General features: G+C 35.3%; 1 protein-coding gene across 10 annotated transcripts in view; it reads left to right on the plus strand.

The window, feature by feature from the left end:
• The window catches only part of NRG1 (neuregulin 1), a 1149853-nt gene that overhangs the window by 1104400 nt on the left and 26641 nt on the right, over positions 1-18812 (plus strand). For 4 of the 10 annotated variants that reach the window (XM_075604844.1, XM_075604862.1, XM_075604894.1 and 1 more), the window contains 2 exons: positions 12153-12276; positions 15973-16040. In XM_075604844.1, the coding sequence (XP_075460959.1) occupies positions 12153-12276; positions 15973-16040 (192 nt within the window). Of the gene's footprint in view, positions 1-12152; positions 12277-15972; positions 16041-16595; positions 16655-18812 lie in introns of those variants that run through there. The other 6 variants (XM_075604853.1, XM_075604871.1, XM_075604918.1 and 3 more) reach the window with 3 other exon arrangements.

An 18812-nucleotide genomic window follows, 5' to 3' on the forward strand; every position in this document is an offset into this window, starting at 1 on the left:
GGAGCAATGGGAGGAGTTGAAGGACTCCTTGGTGCATCTGAGTATTAACTTCTGTCAAACTTATCAAACATTTTGTCAGTGTTATATGTAGTACCGACTATAAGGTACATTTTATATAGTCTGAAGCAGCCATACAGGCCATTTTCAGCCCCAAATCCCCATAGACTTTAAGGGGATTTTCAACTGAAAAGTCCCACACAACTGCTTCAGACTATATAGCATGTACCCCTAAATGTCAGTCTGCATGGTATTCCTGCCATATTTGAAAAATGCATAACTATTACTGTTTCTAGAAGCATTTGGGATATTCATCTGGATGTTCATTTGTTTAAGATGTACACACACCGGATGTACATCCCTCACTTATCACTTTTTACAAACTAGGTTTGGTGTGCCTGAAGGAAACTTCTGTTCTTTAGCCACTTAGGCTAATTAAGTAATCATTAAAAATGAAACTGTTCCACTTCCTCCTGCCCTGTCGGTGACATTGATTGAGTGGCTCCCCATGACCATGATGGCACAAAATTGAATCATTAAATTAGAACAGTAGTAAAGACCCAGATACCGATTAAATGAACAGCTTGCTCTTTGGAGGTGATTAATTTGGTTGTAGTGCGAATCTTTTTCTTAAGCAGTTTCATGGTCTGTTTGGCCCTAATGCCTCATCGTTTGTAGGTGCACATTTTAGGTGAACATGACTTTATAATATTTTTGTTTTGGCCTTGAGGATTTATAATGAGAACAGTAGAATCCATAACATAAAGAAAAATAGGTGTGGGTTTTAGTGACTGGAAATTAAAGACACTCTATTGTTAAGGAAGGATTAAGTAAAATACCTTCGAATATTCTCAAAAGGAAATGATCAGAAATCTTTTTCAATGTTGTCTGACCGCACTACACCGAGATAGCTCAGTGGCTTTGTGTAAAATTTATCTTCACATACCAAACATGTATATGTGTACATTCTCTGCATGTCAAGAGTAAATTCTTGCACCCTGTCCATGTTCCTGAATGTGGGTAAATACAATGGAAAGCTAGGATGTCAATATTTTTTTAGCTATCTCTGTCTGGAAGCTGTATCAGTGTTGTTCTGAATGACATGAATTGTGCTTCCAAGCAGCTCTGTCATGGGTCATCAGTTCTGTACATGGATAAGAAATTATAGCAGGTGGAAAATGTGATTGTGAACTTATCTTTGCTTGTTTATTTTATTCTCCACCTTCTATAAGTAGCTGTTTGTTTATGGCATTGTAACAAGGTAATAGTGGACAAAGAGAAATCATATCTCAACAGTCAGTAAATTACACTCAGGCTTATTTTGTATGCCTAACGTGATGTGATCATCTACTGTAATAAATTAGACTACAAAAAATATCAACATGAAAATCAAAATGATTTATATGAAATTAGAGATGATAGGGAGGTACTGTATGCAACACTATCTCTAAAACATTGGATAAGGACTTACATATGTAATTGTACAAAACTTTGACAGTGTTTGCCATTATCCTGTTCTGGCCAAGTGGCTATGGAGTAGCTCAGACGCACTTTTCCAAATAACCCGATTTTCTATGGGGTGAAAGCTCATGTAACCATTACAAAACAAAAATCAGTTTAGCTCCTTGATAAAGGGCACTGAAGGGTTAAGAAGGACAAATGGAAGCACAACTTGGTATATGTGTCAGACAGTTACAAACTCTTGCCTTTGACATGCTGCCACATACAGTAGCAGAACATATACACACTAAATTATGAATATGAGGTCACTAACAATTGTAAGCATGCAATCACATTTTGGATTTACTGTAAGTTGACTTGCCACAGCAATGTTGCAGTACGGAGACATACAGGGTACACAACATCGTATTTACTACCTATCCATGGAGCATGTGGAAGTAGGTGTTGTGGAGGGTGCAGAAGGTAGAGTTATGCTAAAGGTTAGGAGGTCATGATCAGATAGAGGGAAGGGCATGTTAGGGGAGTTAGTGACTGAGCAGAAACAGGAGAGAACCATGCTAAGTTAGTGTCCATTGTAGTGTTTTGGAGAGGTGGTCCATTGGGAGAATCCATAAAAGGAGGTTAAGGTGAGAAAATGGGTGGCTGAGGTGGCATTGGGATGGTAAGTACGTAGGTATGTTAAAGTCTCCCAGGATGACAGTAGGTATGTCAGAAGAGGAAGTGAGGAAGCCAGGAGGCAAAGTTGTCAATAAATTGAGAGGTTGGTCCAGAGGGGCAATTAATGGCAGCAACACAGTGAGAAAGTGGGGGGAGGGGGAAGAGAAGGACAGCATGGACTTCGAAGGATGAGAAGGTGAGGGAGGGAAAGGGGAGTATGAATTGAAATGTGCAGCATGGGGAAAGTAGTATGCCTACTCCTACACCCTGTCGATTGCCTTTGCTGGTGGTGTGGCTAAGGGAAAGACCACCATACTGTAGGATAAAACAGCAGGGGAGGTGATGTGTGATGGGATGAGCCTGTTTTTTGTATTGGCTATAAGGTTGAGAGAGTTGAAAATGAATAAGTCATGGATAGCTGTGAGTTTATTGCAGACAGATCATGCAATCCATAGGGTACAAGAAAAGGAAAGGGAGAGGTTTAATGGGGATGAGGTTGTAGTGATTGGCAGTGCGTGGGAAAAGGAGACTTTTGGGTAGGGTGTGGGGCGTGAAAGGATTTGTATTTGGATAGGGTCAGGATTAGGGGATATGTCACCACTTAGTAGGAGTAATAGTAAGGAGAGGAACATAGCGTAAAAGGGGGAGTTGCTGGATTTTCTTTTTTTTTTTTAAGTATGGGAATGTGATGTGTGAAGCAGAAGGAGTTCATTGCTACCAAATGAGGGAAATGACAGTAAAGAATGGGAAATTTGAAAGAGGGGTTTAGAGGAGAAAGTGTGGGAGTTAGGGATAGAGGCAAAAGTGCAAATAAGAGCGTAGGTAAATAAGGGAGAGAAAGAAAACAGTAGTCCAAAACTGAGATTGGGCTGATCATTATTTAACATTAAGCTGTAGTGTTTCCAGTTCGGGTGTTGTCAGGTTGACTTTGTCCTTGAGCTTCATGTCATGTTCCCAGAGTTGGATAGGGTGTGTGCAATTGATATAAGTGCCATCTCCTAACAAAGCAGATGAAAAAGAATAAGTCAGCTTTAAAGGATTGAAATAAAATACTCCAAATAAAGGCAAAGTCAAGTCTATTTTTGTCTTCCCTTAGCTAGCACAATTCATTGTAAACTGACCTTGGATGTTTTTTTAGACAGATATAATATGTTCATTTAAATGAACAGCATATAAACAGTGTTTCGATAGAGTACCTCAAATTTTATTTATAACAATATAGGACATTGAAGCACTATTTTAAACTCTTCTATCTAAAATATGTGTCACATATTTCAGTAATTTATCTGAGGTTTGCTAGTGGTAATATATAACAAGAGATTATTCATTTTGTTTAATTCTTTTTGTTTAAATGTAATTAAAAAAACATGCTTTTCTCATGACTCTTTCAATGTTTTAGTATATATTTTATTGACACGTGAGAAAAACAATATCCTGTTCCTTTTTTATAGAAACAACAAGTGGACTTATTACAAGTGTACAGTAGCAGGCTTTATTGTTCTATTCCGGTGGGATATTGTGTGATAAATTGTAGTATTCTGTACCAACACTTGCATTAAAGCCTATCTGTGATATTCTGCATTATAACGAGATCTGTTGTGATATCTAGGAGAAGAATGAAGCCTTCTACATGTGTACTTCAGACCTGTGCTAAACAATAAATGTGATCATATAATAAAGAAATAGAAGAGTATAACATGCACCTTTTTAAAACAATTAGAATTAAAAAAAGAAAAAAAAAAGTCTATTGCAAGGGGACTTGATTTGCACATATACCATACTGGCCTACTGACCAGTTTCACATCAAAATGGAAAAACAAACCTTTAATATGTTCTTGTTATTTACGAATCAAGAGAGGCATCATATAAATTAATATGAATGTATACATAAAAATACACTATTTGCATTTATACATTGCTGGCGTAGGATACCTGAAGAATGTGGGGAGTATTGAATGTTACATAATTACAGTATCCCTGCAGTGTTCTCTAATAAAGTAAATTTGTTTTTGTCTTATTGCAAATATAAGTATTTATTGGAAAAAAAAACCATATAAATTCTTTTTAATATTAAAACTGAATTCGTTCGGAGATCCGATGCTGGAAAATAAGTGTGTTGACCTAACTTAGAGAGAGACTCACACGAAAAGAATGTGACCTGATTGACATGTCAAAGTATCACAGATTTTCTTTTTAAAAACAACAACAATTTACTATGTGTTCACAGAGAATTGAAAGAATTGTAAATAATTTTTTGTTTCATTCCATAATCATCTTTGCTCCATAAATCACGTGGTATGCCTTTGAAAATTAGAGTCGATAGTTCTTTGTTTGTCTAACTTCTTGGTACCGGATAAGTTACCCGCATAACAAACGGTTGTGGTAGAGACAGAACTTGAACCAATGAACTTGGGATTTTAAGTGTTGTACTCTTGAACCAGCCCAACATGATTATCTACCTATTTCTAGACTGTAATAGGAATTCTCTTCTTGTTTTCCATATTTAGAACGTCCGTGTCTACTGCAGTGATATTCTACAGTAGATATGGAACTGAAATATTTCTAACATTCACTTTGATCCGTGCAAAAAAAAAAAAAAGATCTTACGTTTTTATGAACTTGGATGCAGGCCTAAAACAGTTTAAGTGATCTATGAACATCCCTCTTAGTTTAAATTAATTTAATTCCTTCATGGCTCAATACAACTACTGCAAAATGAAGTAACATTTACAGAAAAATGGGGACACCCTTGTTTTCATCTCTCTAAAGTTGAATAGATTTAAGAACATTAAGTCATCGAGATACTTTATACAAATTTTTACTTTTTTTTAACATCTTGTGAACAAAATAGAAATGTTTATTGGAGTATTCTGGAGACACTTTATACCGGTGTAAGGTCATGGCCATTTTGCCGCAACCAAACCTCTGCTGGGTGTTTAGCCGCCACTCACCTCGCCGCAGGGACATCTCTTTTTGCCGGCTGCATTGTCGCCAAGGTAAGACCCTTACCTTACCCCTTACTGTAAAAATCCCTAATCATAACCCATAATTTTAGTGCAACTCCTTACGCTAAAACCCCTATCCTTAACCCTCTTACCGCTAAATTAACCCTAAAATAACTTACCTTATTGGAGAAGCGGCCAGCGACTGAGCATCCAGTGGCGGAGCATCCCTCTGCGGCTGAACTCCGGCAAAGACTTGGTGCCACCACCAAATGTATGATTAGGCTACATACACACTTCATAGTTGAAGACATATACCATATTCTCTTTTCATCATCTTGTTTCCTTATATAGTGTAAAAAATGTTGGCTAACCATCTGTGGCAAATTTGAGAACATTAATTAATATGTGAAGCAGATACCTGAGTATGCATATATTAGGATCTTTTTACTACCATGACATTTCATTGATAATGCAATGCACATGCCTGAAAATTAAATCCTTTCATCTTCAGTATTTATAACAAGTGCATTCCAGAGTTCTAATTTAATAAGCAAGTAGTAAGTAAAAGTAAGACACGAGGGTACAAAGTAGCGTGAAAATAATAAATGCAGATATTGTTACAGGTATTGTTAGAATAAAGAAATTAAATTAAAGGTGCAATCTTACTTGGCAACATATATTTAATTTGCAATACAGTTAATTTATTTGCGTGACTTAAATTAATGGTTGTTTCATAATTTAGTAAATAAAAGGTATGCAAACTTATCAATAACCTTTCTACAAAAGGCACAGTGAAAAACATAACAGAGAGTGCAATACATGTTACTTTGGTCTAGTTAGGTTCTCTGCTAAATTGAGGATTGAATGCACAGTTTAATTCTCAACTCACTCATATATCAAGCAGGCAACATCTAGTAGGCTTTTTCTAAGTGTTTAGACTATTATAAACTTTTAATCGGTTGTGATTCCCCTTTTATAAACGCTTGTAGGACTTGACAAAAAGCTCTAATTGTATAGAGGATTAAAGATCACATCATATTTCAAAGGTGGACAATCTGAGTTTGACTAGATGTCAGGAAAATTGCCTCCAACACTAAATCCATTAATGTCTTTAATGTAAGTCTAAATGTCAAAAATCAGAAACAAGTAGTATTCCCTTTTATTATTTCTATTGTTAAAAACAGGATTATGTTTATTAATTCACAAAGAATAACGTCTTTTTGTGGAGACATTTGGGATTGTGAAGTAAGTCTGTGAAGTCATCATGTATTAAACATGAATTAGCATGCATGGGCTGCATTAGTTTTTAACATGTATAGGGTGTTGCTGATTGCCTTCCTGTCAAAATTGCAGTGAAATGGAAACATATAACGGATCTGCTTTACTCATACAACCACAAGTATCTAAAAAAGCATCTAAAAGCATCATCAAAGTGAGGAAAACTCTTTACTTCACTATACTGTATACGTTAACTTTAGTTATAGGAGGGAGCTGTCACACCAAGGTGTCCTTCAATAAAAGTTTTTATAGTTGTTACCTCATAATAGAAGGCGTTCAACTGAATGATTGACATCATGTATTAACATTAGCTACAGCACTTGAGTGTTTGCCCAACTTGATATGTAACAGCAGCACTCGTGTACAAAATCATTCTTAAAACTTGCCATACAAATCAAGCATCCCAATAGTGTGCACTCATGGCTATTGTCCCACACTCACACCCACAGTCACTCCTACCACCCATTGTAACCAAGCACTGCCATCAACAGCACTTATTCCTTCACCTGCTGTCTCTGTAAGTCTCCCATCATACCACTTAGATTGTAAGCTCTTCGGGCAGGGATTTCCTTTCTTATTGTCTGATTTTGCTGCACTTATTGTATTATTATAATTCCCTGTACTGTATTCTTTGTGAAGCGCTGAGTACAGTTTTGGCGCTATATAAATAAAGACAAACAGTACAATACAATTCTAAATTCTTTAATTGCCATCTGGACAACATGGATGTGTTTAGGTTTTCCTGGGTGTCGAAAAGTGGAGGCCTATTTATTTCCCCTGATTTCTGATTTGTCATCCAACATATTGAGAAAATGAGTTTGCATCGTGCCTTTCTAGAGCAAAACCTGCATGTATCTGTGTAGCTCCTCTGTATGCTACACATTTAAATGAGATCCGGCTGTCATGATTTGTTGTGATACACTGCACAGTTGTTACCAATAAATCCCATGAAACATCTGCGTTAAGATATTTTTTGTAATTTGACAGCATCAAGATGAAAGCAAAAGATCAGATCTATATGCCACACAGATTAGAGATACTCAGAAATGGAAACAAACAAAGGTTACTAAAAAGGGGGTGAACTCAGAGGGCATGCTGTTTGCATAAAGAACTCTTGTTCAATATAATGACGAGCGAGGTAACACAGTTAAAAGATGCAAAAACTTACATTAACTTAGATTGTAAGCTCTTCGAGGCCGGGACTCCTTTTTCCTAATGTTACTTTTATGTCTCAAGCGCTAAATTCCATTATGTGTTATATTATTACACTATGTCATGTGTATTACTGCGGTGAAGCGCTATGTACAGTACATTAACTGTGCGTTATGTGGCTTTTTGGCATATTGAATAAGGCCTCTAAGAAAAATTCAAAAATGTTATTGAATGGTAGGGTGTTGGTACTACTGTATATACATATTTTATTTTATGAATTCAGAAGCATATAGTCATAAAATAATAAGCATTCAAACTCATCAAAAACTAGTTTTCAGTATTAAGATAAGGAATACAATTAGAACCAGCTTTGATTACAGTATAAATGATATGATGTTTAAAAGTTCCATTCACAGTCCAAGATATCTGTTTCAAAATCTTCCATTGTGAGTTATGATTGCAAAGAAAGCAATCAAAATAATCATTGCTGCAATTCTGGTGCACTGGTTCTAACCTGTATTGTGCGAGATTAGAGAATGAAAGTGATAAAAGTCACATAACCCATCAGTCAGAAGCCCCAAAATCAGATGTGATACAACATTCTGTAAATTCTATGTTCTTCCTCAACTCATGCATACCTGCCAGACTGAATCTGCCAAGAAATGCACAAGGCTTCTTGATAACAGTACTGTATCTAAAGAGTGAATACTTCAACATTACAATTTGCAAAGGAAATCCTGTGATAAAGCTTTGGTTTATCTCCAGCCACAGAAGTCAGTGTTTTCGGGAGACATGGCAAACCTATTTAAAAATACATGAAATGTGGATATGGCATGTAAATTGTTGTTCAGAATCTCTTAGCTGTAATATTTAAAATTGCTCTTGGTACACATTGCTGGTACCCCTATTTTGAGGTTCATCAATGTTCAACCATTGCTAACTTGGGATAGCTTTTACAAGGTTTTGAAGGGAAATGTTAGGCTATCAAAATGCACTATTAACATAGGATGATGGAGGGAACTGTTAATGGGGAATATATATATTTATCTATATCTATATCTATATATATATATATATCTATATATATCTATATCTATATATATTAACTACAATATGAGAAAAGCTCCCTGACATTTGAGTAGCATGGGTTGTCCTTTTACAGTTTGAAATATCTCAATAAATTACAGTTGACAAGAGGGACATAAAGTTGTATTATTGCAAAGAGGAAGTACAGATAATGTGAAATGTTAATGAACAAAACATTTCACGAAAGCCTGAGTCCTGAACCTGAGAAGGTGACCTTTAGAGGACATTAGATGACTCGTTGAATTCTACCTTTGGATTTGAGCATAACCGAAAATAAATCTTGTCACAATTCTGACTGGTAAACAAATTTTCTTTACAAATCGAGCATATGCATTACCGGGAAGCAGAAATCTCCATTGTCAGTAGCTGGCACAATATGTGCTATACCATTTGAAATTGACACCTCACCAGTTACTCAAGATTGAGCCCTCCGATCATGACGTGTGCATTGAGGTTTATTTAAACGGTGAAAGCATTATTGCTTGCAAACGTGATCAAGGATACTTTTGAGATGCATCGCTATATCTAAGTCACAGAATGTTTAGAGCTTTTTCAGGTACGCAATATATTTCCATGCTTAACCTTAAACATTTACTGATTATTCTGTAAATTATGTTACTGGAAAGCACACTGCAAGATATTTGGTATGGAATTAGCTATACATTTTTTTAAAAGTCTGTCTTTCCTTCTTTCTTGGACATGCTTTCAGGAAATACATTGTCTTGCATTATCTGTCAAATGTTTGTCTTAAAGATACGGTATCTGAGGCTTGTGCTGGGTTCTTTCCTCTAAGGAGAAACTTTTTCTCAAAACAAAGTGTACGGTATTTAATGGGATCCAGTGTATGCTTGTGATTTTAAGATACAGCCCCGACTTAAAGTAACTTGAACTACTGTAAGGTGCAAAAAAGATCTAGAATGGTGCAGAATGTTTCATAGCCTTATTCTAAGGATAAATTATGTTTCTTTATTTCCATTTTTCAGTTCATAGAAGGGAGAAAGAACATATGGTACTTTTTTTGTACAAGAATGACAGTTTGTGTGTCACGTTATACCATATAATTTAAGGTTTCAGAGGGTAAGGAAAGGGAAATGAACTCTTAAAATGTACAAGCACAGTATTATTGAAAATGGGATTCTATTTCGGACGATATATATGGCATTTTCAAGCATCATATTGTTGTGCTGCAGCAACTTGTTTTAAGACAAAATAGATGACCGTTAAATTAACCTACTTTGAGGCAAGTAAGAATGCAAATGTTATAATAGTTGTTTTTTTTAAATACCTTTTGGACATAATGGCCAAGTCTCTGTATTTAGATTTAGCTGCATATATTGATAATGTATAATTGGATAATAAAATGACCTCTTCTGTGCCCCCACACTGCCCCAAATCTCTCTGGTAACAGTGATACATTTACATGGTCGTCATTGTCCTCTTGGAACACTGTATACTAGCACAATGTTGTCATCAAGTACAGGGATTAGTGCATTAATAATTTTGCCACGGATCATACTGTTTTTTTTCTTTTACATAAAAAATACTTAGTGATGGTTGTTGGTTAAAATTAGTTATGGAACAACGTTGTCCTTTTCTCAAGACAATTCAATTTTTCCGTACGTAGTCACATATGGGTATTAACGCAAAATATGTTTGCACAGCTGCTCTTATAATACACCATAATTTTACCATGTGCTGAAATCCCATCTGAATAAAATAAATATGAAGTGCTACAAAATAGCATTGTTTTTATTGCAAGTGCAAATAGGCCATTAGTGAGGTTTATGTTTTCATATTTTTATGGTATATTTGTGTGAATGATAATGATATCTTGCAATGCACTGTACAGAATGTCAATGTGTATTCTATCATTTATTGACCACTCTTCCCTGTAAATTAAGTAACTCACTATTCCTGTATCCTTATGTGTTTATTTATTACTGCATGGATTCATAAAAATGCACACTCTGCATTGTTTGATGAGGCATTTTATTCCTCAGATTCCATAGAGCAGTTTTTCCCAACTCCAGTCCTCAGGGAACCCCAACAGGTCAGGTCTTAAGGATATCCCTGCTCCAGCAAAGGTGGCTCAGTCAAAATGACTGAGCCAATGATTGACCCACCTGTGCTGGAGCAGGGATATTCTTAAGACCTGACCTGTTGGGGTTCCCTGAGGACTGGAGTTGGGAAACACTGCCATAGAATTATTATTCATTTTAAAATAGCATATTCATTCAGGCTTAAAAGTTGCAAAAAGTCATAGCAAAGGAAAATTCCACACGTCATATGGATATCACATTTTTGTGTGACCACCACAACTTGTTCTCATCCATGGCAATTGGGAGAGAGCAGCTGGAGCCATTCAGTACTCACTCTTTGGCATCATCTGGGAACTCCAGTCATTGTTGCTTTGAAACTTGTCAGCGATCAGCTTTTGATATACAAGTCTTACTGCTTAAAAGTGCACTAACAGTAAAGGCTATAACTGATTTCATTTCAAAGTTTCAATTAGCTTGGGTGCTGGAAATCTATTTTATGTGCGACTCTAAAATTATGCATTTCTTTGCCATTATCAACTTGGAACTCGTGCATGGGAATGTTATTTTTTTAGAAGCATAATTTTCCAAGGAACAAAGTGACAACCCCACCTACTTTGACAATTAGAAATAATGGGGTGTGTTATAGTTTTTATATTTGGTTTGGTTTAGGTTTAGGTTTAGAAACTCTTTTCCTAGTACTTATAAATGCCGCTGTTATTAAGGAAAACATCTGTCTGTGTCACCTGACACCTTACATTAGAATCAAACATTGAAATACGTAGCATGTTTATCTTATCACCGATGATTTATGAAAATAATGGTGGGAAAGGGACAGAATAGTTGGTTTACAATGGATAAACCATAAACCATAATATGCAATGAAAGTGTTATTGAAAGGGTTGACTGGAACTATTTAGCAAGCATTTGTGCCAAAGAATAACTAGTCAACAAGAGTATTGCTCGACCTGAGGAAGAGAGGAGAACTCTCGAAAGCTTGATACTAATATGAATTGTTAGTCCAAATAAGAAAGGTATCCCCTAATACTGAAGTACTTATTTACTCTGCACTAGTCAACATATAAATATTGCTGGATATAGGAAATACAGGTTAATGGATCCAATCTGTAGGTATTGGATATGCATCGCAAGTCAATACAGAGCTTACAGAATTAAAGTACTACTTACAATTATGTTTTTATTTGAGTATAATATCACGAGTGAGCTGTACACTTTATGAAACCTGCAGGTGTTTTGTAGCACTGTGGAATTAATGGTGGAATACACAGTGCAGAGTTAGGCAGTGGTACCAAACATAAGAGTATACACATAGTAGAGAGTAACAAAGCCCTGCTGGAAAATACTAGCATTAACAGGGCCTAAACATTACAGTGGGCAGGATGCAAAGACAATAGCAATCAAACTAAGTGCATTCTTACATTGTATGTGATGTCACTGCTTTTCTTATAACTAATTTAAACATGGAAACATGTACTGGAAATCAGAAATTGTTAATGACATCCTTTCTTTTTCATTACAGCTCCCACATCTCCTCCGCCAGGGCACCTTATAAGATGTGCAGAGAGAGAGAAGACATACTGCGTCAATGGAGGCGAGTGCTACGTGCTCAATGGTATTACAAGCAGCACTAAATTCATGTGCAAGTAAGAGCACTATACTTACTCCTTTAATGTGTCATGCCTGTGATTAGCAAGGTAGTATCCAGCCTTAAGCCCTGTGCTCCTTAAAGTATTCAAGTTTTGACCTATATCATGAAAATTGTAATTATACGAATACGAGATAAGTACCTGTTGAATGTACTAAAAGAATGGTGTACACAAGGGATATTTTTTTCAGCAGCATTTAGCACTCACACTCTCTAGATACATTGATGAGAAGTGTATTTTTAACATAATTCATAAACCGTAGAAATTCCTTCCTCCAAATAAGAGCACAGTACTTGATGGCTGTGGCTACTTTCTTTGCTTATATATACATTGTTACTGCTTAACCATTTTAAATGTTGTGCTTAATATTGTTTCCATATCATTGTCCATAACTGTACTGATCTTACCACTGAATACAGTTTAAAATGGACATTATCATTTTTTTCTTTACACTTGAGGGTTATTCAGTAAACTGCGATAGTGCTAATTGGGGCACTGTTACATGGAAACTCCCATTGAAATCAATGGGAGATTCCATGCCATAGTGTCCCATTCAGCACAACAGCAGTTTAATGAATAACCGCCGTGGTTGGATTAAGGTGTCAGAGATATGCAGTGAAATAAAATGTATGTATGCACATTTAATATCTGTTCTGCAATGCTGGAAAGTTTATATTTCTTTTAAAATGTGTTCTATCGGTATTTCGGTTCTTAACACGGATGCACAGCCTTTTGTACACCCATTATTGTAAATACAATGTCATATAGTCATGTATTTAAAACTTTACTGTATCATACTGTATACGATTATATTGCTAACATTGGGCCCTTAACTGAAAACAAAACAGAATTATCTCTTAATATATTTGGGACAACCTGCTAAGGGTATAATTCTATATTCTCCGAGGTGGGCGTTCGGGCTGTTTTTGGCTGAAAATCCCTATTGACTTTCAAAGGGATTTTTGCCTGAAAACTTCCCAGATCGGATGCTTCCGACTATATAAAATGACCCACTAAGCCTGCTAGTTAGATGATAAACATTACAAGATATATCTAAACTAATTTCAGCAGTGATTAGTCAGATCAGATTAGTTAAAATCTGATAACTATTGCAGTATAAAAAATATACAGTACACAGATTTGTTCTGAATGGACTTAAATATTCTCTCATCCTATCACTGGTAATAAATCTTTGAGTTGCAAAGTTCAGTTGAAACATAAAGCCCACTATCCACATTTCTTACCGTGATCACATTTTCCATATGGTCCTTCAAAAAATTTTGAAGCATGAATATCATAATTATAATTTGTTTGCTATTCTTTACCAAAAACATGACTCATGATGGGTAAAAGCAGTGGAAATATTGTCTTAGACAACAAAGGTCCCATCATCCACAAACTTTAAACGATATTACTAGCAGCAATTAAATAAATAACTGTGTTTATCTGTTATGAGCTGCATCAAAGCACAATATAATTAATTGCCGTATGTTTTCAGACAGTTTTATAGGGAATGAGAATTTAAATTTCATGGGAATTAAAATAATTTAGTAGGTACAAGTATTAGGTATGTGAAGTAGTAGTCTATGCCAAATTATCAGACAATGTACTCGTGTTGTCAATATAGCTTATTTGAGTTGAATGGTAGAGTACTCAATGTATAGTACAACCTCTCAAAAAGTAAACTTCACTGTATGAGGGGCCTGTAAAAGAATGCACCTGAAAAGTTTTGTAGGCAGCAAAGTTGTTACATATAATCAGCATTTGCTTGTTTATTTAATTTTGTTCTCAAGAGAAATAATTAAATGTATATTTCATCAAGAGGCCTGAAAACCATTACATATATAGTAGTACTATGAGAATTTTCTTTTTCTTTTTCACATCCCAGAATAAAGAACAAGAATCCAACAAAAATCTTCACAGGCTTCAGTATAAAAACAATAATTTCTGCAGATAGTATAAAGAAGGGTTGTTAAAATGCACTAGAAAACAGTTTTTGTTATAGTGGATCTCACCATTAGAATTCATGCTTAATAGCATTGATGATGCTTTTGTACCATTTTTTCCACACTAGCTTTTTGTTGTTATTATTATTATTAGGATTACCAGGTGCACCATAACATATGAGGAATGTTCTTTTTCATTTGATTTTGGCTATGCAACCAATTTCCTTCTTGGACCCCCTAACCACCCAAGCATTGCAGGACATAGTTTTATAAATACCAGTTAGGTCAGGTTTTCAGGATATCCCAGCTTCAGCACAGGTGGCTCAATCAGAGGCTCAGTCTTTGATTGAGCCTCTGATTGAGCCACCTGTGCTGAAGCAGGGACTGATTGAACCACCTGTGCTGAAGAAGAAATATTCTGTAAACCTGACCTGTTGGGGAGCATGAGGACTGGAGTTGATCCCCCATGCAGTAAGCTTTATTTATACAAGGCATTATACTGTACATTAGTAAACTGAAAATTTTTAATGTGTTCATCTTTTCTTAACATGAGATAGACATTCAATGTATCAGTTCCAATATTTTTTTTTTATTACAAAAGCTTTTTTCTGTCTACTCTACAGGCTAAAATGATACCATTTAAAATTTCTGGTAAATAAAAATTGTTAGAAACAACCCTCACAGGAAATTGACATTACGCTCCATACTATGTATTTACAGTGTATAAAACATTGAATATATAAAAGAAACACTTCTTTTCTACTAATTGAGATCGTTATGGAAGAATGAATGAATGATATGTTCACTGTGATGTTGGAAGCCGTAGAATACCATCACATTGATAGAACCACTGGAACAATACTGAAGCTTATTTGCACTGTTGATATTTATTGCTCACTGTCTCAAATTCTCCAAAAAGCTTGCAGCAAATTGCGTATTGTGTCATTGGTGTGTTGGGTATTATTTAAATCGAGGTCGTTCTCGTTTTATAATACATAAAACGAATACTGTATAACAATATGTAAGGAGCTATGTATTTTCCAAGTGTGCCTAAATAATACATATACTCTTTTGTTCTTTAATAATAATAAAGACTCTGAAGGACATTAATGTGGTATTAAAATGCCAATGTGAATTTGGACTGGAAATGTTAAATACATATGATTATTTTGTTGTTGTTATTATCACTGTCAGTAGTAATAATATATATACTTATTTATCTTCTGTGTCATGTAAACAACCTTGTTTACATAAGTAAACAACACAAGAGTTGTTGGTAATATCTTCCTTGATAAACTCATTTCCCTTTCAGGATGGATATACCATGGCAGTTCCAATTGTTTTCAACATCCAGAAATTCCCACTTCTGTCCAGCTAGTAAAATACAATTGAGATAGTAACAATGTTGGCCATTATACTGTGGTACAGTACATTATCAGGCTTCTAAGACACAGCCTGTTACAAAGCTATGCTGATTTATAATATTGACACCTAAAATGTATTACATGTAATTTATGCAGCAAGTAAAGAATGCTACTTTTCTATTAATGTCATGAGTTTTGCATTACTTGTGTACTACTCTCCACTTCTTACATGTAAAAACGTTCATTAACTTTTTGAACTTTGAGCACTTTTTTTTTACCTTTGCGTCGGGTCCTCATGTCCTACGGAAGCACAAATGCAGGTGGATACCTTTTTTTTTTTTATAATTTTATTTTATTTTGCTCATCACGTTTTTGCCCTTTAGGTGCAAACCTGGATTCACTGGAGCAAGATGTACTGCGACTGATCCCTTGAGAGTCGTAAGAGCAGAAAGTATGTCACAATAATCTGATCTTTGATTTCTTCCGCTCAACTACAGCAACAAATATTTGAAAAAAAAATGAAACGCTCTTATCATTGGTGCCTTCACTTGTCAGGCAGTACTGTCTCCTCTTTTGTTCTACACATGACTTAAGAAGAACCAAATTGCTTCATGATTTTACTCTTTAGCCACAATCAACAGTGTCCATTTGATTTCCTTATTGAATAATAATTGGTTCTGGTTGTAACCATGGATATCTCTGAGACTAAACTGTAAAAAATACTAACAGTAAAAAAAAAAAGATTTACTTTAAATAATGCACTATATTAAATAGGGTGGATTAGCATGAATTTTCAAAATTTCTAATTTTATAATGGCATAAACCAAAGAGTATTTTTCTGCATAACAGGGACATTATAGTCATGACAGTACAAAGAGCTGAGATTCAGTCTGTGACAGTGAACCTCCAAGAACAATCAGTTTACACTTAAAGGATCTTCTTTCTTGGCATATATTCAACTCTTCTATTTTCTCTGTTTCTCTACCTTTTTTGTCTTTCCTCTCAGGTGCCCAAATGAATTTACTGGTGATCGCTGCCAAAACTACGTAATGGCCAGCTTCTACAGTACGTCCACTTCCTTTCTGTCTCTGCCTGAATAGGAGCATGCTCAGTTGGTGCTGCTTTCTCGTTGCTGCATCTTTCCTCAGATCTCATCTAGTATTTGATTTGTTATTCTCTACTAGGTTCAGTACTGTTTGCCTCTGTCTGTAGCATGACACAAAACAATAATAATAGTTACTATTATTATTACAATGTATCTCTGACTGGCCACTGTCAAGGGGCATGCATGTGGTATCACAACAAGACATTATTAAAGATGTTAGCCATTTGGAAGTAAGAATACAATGATATGATTAATACTTAGCCATCATTCTCAATCTTTAAACATTTGCCAACAACCTCAGGATACAAATATGTTAGATTTTATAAAGCAAGATTTTATTGTTGACAAAATAATTTTTAGGCAAATGCTGTTATAGTGTACGTACAGATGTAGCAAGACTTACCGTTTACAGTGCCGCACAAATCCAAGTGCAAATCCCGGCATTTATCTGCAGCCCACCTTACTCTGACCACTACTCAGTATCATAGGTGAAGATGTTCCGTGTGCCATCTGCCGGACACACATAGTAAATAGCAATGACATAAATAATGGCACAAATAATTCTGCCGGCTGACCGTAGCCAAGCTGCGGACGAACCGCGGTGCACAAAGGGCTCACGCGGCTGTAATCTAACATGCTGTCGCGGTCCCGGGGACAGTAAATCTGGCTACATCTGTAACAGAAACAGAATGTTCAATCCCTACACCTCCAAAAAGAGAACCAAATAAGTAGTCAAAACAATATAATGATGTAAAATGTTTCAATTATATTTCTGTTACAATTCCTTAGCATGTGTATTCATGATTTAAATAAATAGAAAATGATGGCCTCACCCTAATGGTGTAAAAATAAATAAATAAATAGCAGTACTATAATTAAAACTTAAAGATATTCAATATGCTAACAGAATATAAAATGTTATTACAGAGCAATATTGATGTTATTTTGTGTACTGTAACTGGATGTCGAGATATATTCCATTTATTAGAATAGTGGTATTGTAAAAAAAGAAAGAGAAAGACAAAAAAACGCTATAGCTTTTATAAATTAAAGTTTCATTTTGACATATATAAAAACCCTAAAATAAGTTGCATTGTGTTAATAAAATGCCAGAATATATATATTTTCTAAATAATGAAGTACTGTATATAGCATTAAATATAGTTTTTTTCTTCATTTTTACACTAAATTGAAGTATGTGGTACACATCGAGCTACTTTTTGTGGCATTTAGAAATTCTTCAAACGACAGCAATTAAGTAACAAAAAGTGGTTATACCAAAATTTTCCAATAAAGGTGCATCATTTTTCTGAGCTTTGCTAACTTGCTTTCTCTTTATGTCATGGGCAAAGTTTTTAAAAAAAATTTTTTAAATCTCATGAAACTCAGCACCAATTTATTCAAATATTTATTTTGGGCTGGATTTAATGTTTACTTAATGCATGCATGCAGCATGTTTAAAGCAGCAGTACCACGTATTTGGCCACAGGAAATAGTAGTAGTGCTGTGTGTCTGTGAATGACTTTAATTATATAACTATGCTTACTACTGTACAGTAGCAGTTGGAATATCCCACCTGAATTTGGAGTCCATAGCAGGGCAGGTCCAGTCATGCCTCTGTGGCCTTCTCTCAAATGCCAATAAGGGAATTCTTCAGCTCCACCTACTGGTAGTTTAGAGACGGGTAGCAGCATACCTGTGTTTTACAGGCACAGCATGTCAGGGTTGTTAGAATAATTAGAATCACATTAATGTGGCTGCAAACATTGCAACTTGCTTGTTCCAGAATAAATAGATGTGTTGCTTTATATTGTGGCTCATACAGTGTATGCTATTATTATTTTATTAAAGCCACTAAGCCAATGAGGTAATATGGTTCTTTCCACCCCTCATACAAATAGCTGAAAATTGGTAACCCATAATAAGAATATTATTATATTTATAGCATCACACAACTAAATTGATGATTGCCCCCTACACTTTTAAAATGTGTGGATATGCACAGGTAGAAGCGTTAGCTAATCATGAATGAGTATCATACATGTTGTAAAATAGCTACTAAATTGCCTGTTAATTTACATAATATATGTGGCCAATCATTTTTCAATATTATCTGTG

Source organism: Ascaphus truei, chromosome 1, assembly GCF_040206685.1.
Source record: "Ascaphus truei isolate aAscTru1 chromosome 1, aAscTru1.hap1, whole genome shotgun sequence".
Lineage (NCBI taxonomy): Eukaryota > Metazoa > Chordata > Amphibia > Anura > Ascaphidae > Ascaphus > Ascaphus truei.